Source organism: Penaeus vannamei, chromosome 20, assembly GCF_042767895.1.
Source record: "Penaeus vannamei isolate JL-2024 chromosome 20, ASM4276789v1, whole genome shotgun sequence".
Classification (NCBI taxonomy): Eukaryota; Metazoa; Arthropoda; class Malacostraca; order Decapoda; family Penaeidae; genus Penaeus; species Penaeus vannamei.
In genome coordinates this window covers 1038149-1040648 of record NC_091568.1, presented here as the reverse complement: position 1 = coordinate 1040648, position 2500 = coordinate 1038149, and the positions used below count along the sequence as shown (strand labels likewise).

The 2500-nt window shown below is 34.4% G+C and overlaps 2 protein-coding genes across 15 annotated transcripts in view; one reads left to right on the top strand and one right to left on the bottom strand.

Annotated features, from left to right (window-relative positions):
- Positions 1–1224, top strand: part of Atg10 (Autophagy-related 10) — an 8306-nt gene extending 7082 nt beyond the window's left edge. For all 4 annotated transcript variants that reach the window (XM_027353811.2, XM_027353809.2, XM_027353810.2 and 1 more), the window contains exon 3: positions 154–1224. In XM_027353811.2, coding sequence (XP_027209612.2) covers positions 159–827 — 669 coding nt within the window. In that variant the 5' untranslated portion in view covers positions 154–158 and the 3' untranslated portion in view covers positions 828–1224. The remainder of the gene's footprint in view (positions 1–153) is intronic.
- A 182-nt stretch (positions 1225–1406) lies between these two features.
- LOC113803096 (uncharacterized) overlaps positions 1407–2500 on the bottom strand; it is a 60243-nt gene continuing 59149 nt past the window's right edge. For all 11 annotated transcript variants that reach the window (XM_070134659.1, XM_070134660.1, XM_070134652.1 and 8 more), the window contains one exon: positions 1407–2500. This exon is cut by the window's right edge and continues 815 nt beyond it. The gene's annotated coding sequence lies outside the window, so the exon portion shown is untranslated.

The following is a 2500-nucleotide window of genomic DNA, read 5'->3' as shown; positions in this document are numbered from 1 at the left end:
CTGCACCAAGCCAATGAAAAATCCATCTATCAACGAATTCTGACTGTACTGCGTATCCCATTGTCAAGCGAGAGTGTTTGCCAGTCGTCATCGGAAATAATGTTTTGCCATAAAAGGCTAAAACAAGTCAAATTGTCTTTCTTCTTCCACCAGATGTGATGGGCACCATATCATATGAAGAATTCACCGGGAGTTGCCTCGAATTCCTCAAGCTGTCGCAGGAGCTTCGAGATGGTTGGGAAGCGAAAGGTGATGCCCTACAAGAAGGAAACTTTTACCTCATGAAGTTGGAACGCATTGAAGATGTTTTACGAGATTGCCCTCCTCCACGTGAGAAATGTGACAGTGATAAAGATGGGAATACTAAAGACAATATAGGAACTATTGACATTATGGAAGACTGTGAAGAACTGTGCCTGGAAGATCCTTCAGCCATTGACAATACATGTTCGAAGACCATCATAACATACGAATATCACATCACTTATAGTATCAGCTATTCTGTGCCTGTGTTGTATTTCAATGCTTACAATCACTCGGGTAAACTTCTGACGCTTCAGGAGATGTGGAGAAGGGTAAGCCCACAACACAGCGAACAGATCCTTCACCAGAAATGGGAGAGCCTGACGCAACAAGAGCATCCCGTGCTTGGGAGACCTTTTTATCAGCTACACCCATGCAATACGGCGAAATTAATGACTGAGTTTAGTAAAGGTCGTAAAGATTTAGCACCTGTGAAAGGCCTAACGTACATGATAAGCTGGTTGAGTACATTTGGACAAGTTGTTGGTCTGAAACTCCCAATACTTTATTTCCAGTGCCAATAATTGTTAGGGAGGTTTATAAATTGCACTATTGATTAATATTTGATCTCTTTTACGAGTTATGATTTAGTTTTACAAAAGTATGAAGTTTGGCATACATCAGATATTGTTGAAAATTGATACAACTAGATGAACATGCAATATATTTACCTTTATATCCTTATTATGCTTGTAGGTTGTTAAAAAGATAATAGATGCGTATTTTTTTCATATTGTTTTAAATCTGTAATATGAATCCACTGCATTCTGAGTCATGAGTAATGTCTTTTGATATATTTGTACAAAGCTAGGCTTGTATTCCATTATATTGTACTTATAAAGAGAGGGACTCTGTTTGAAATCCAACTGTGGTACGCTGTTATCTAAAGATACAGGTCTATACATTCAAGTATAAAATGAATTTCATATATGTCTTTTGCCGCCTGCAACTGCGTTCTTTCAATTTTGACCTGGATGTAGAACAGTTATACTTTGATATAAGAAATCTATCAAATCATTTAAATATCACGCATATGAAATAATTTGTTTCAGTATCTGTATAAAGAGAATATATCTAGTCACTCTGGTTAAAAAAGAATGGCATTTCATTTTTTCCAATTTTAATAAAACAGTCATACATAAATGCTTAACATTTTTTAAAACTCAAGATCATTATTCACAACCATCGGTTCTTTCAAAATTCTCCGTTGTGTCTATAGTATAAAGTTTGAACACAATATGGTTAATGAGATTTTTAAAAATTTAATTAGTCTATATATGTCAGCATCATTATAGAAACCTTAGATGTACATATTCAACAGATCATACTTGAGGATATATGAACAATTGCAGTCAAAAAAGAATGAAAAAAAGAAAATTAATGAAATAATATCAAATAAAAACTAGATCAGTTTGTATTAGTATTACAAACATCATTCAAAAAAGACAATATAATAATCCTTATTACTATGCAATATGTATTGTCCCTGTTTTGGTACTGCTGATATTAAGAAGCTTGCGTGATTCTCGTACAGAAAAGAACTGCAATCACTATGTATCTGTTTACCTAGACTTGGGTCAAAATATCAGTTCATGGATTGACAGGTTCTTTGAGCTGTCGTTATTCTTTCACCTTACTAACTATATATTTACATTTTTTCCTCCCTTTTTGTTACTGATTCTTAGGCCTATACTTTAAGCTGACTTAAGACATTTAGCATTAAAAAGTAGAGATATGTTAGCATGTGCTAGAGTGTTTACATTGTAAAAACAAGAAAGTGATTATCACATTACACATTTTAACTTTTTTTAACATTTTTTTTTATCTCATCACAGTAGAAATGGACACAGATAGAACACAATATAATGCGACAAGGAAGAAGATATGTGTATACACAAAGATCCTTAGATACTAAGCCATTTCATGACCTATCACATATGCACAGTATAAAATATTCATAGTCAAGAACATAATCCAGGATAAGCCACAGTAATAGTTCTAGGCGAGATGTCGGAGAACTTTTCAGGAGCAGGCTGACTAGATTTGTTCCTTGATACAGAGAACATGAGAGTCGTATGCAACATTGTTTAAAGACAAGGAGTGTGTCCACTGTTTGCAACATATTAGATCCACATCAGTCATTCATTTTATGCACCACAGGGCACAGATATGTCAGAGTATATAGTTTGAGATAGAT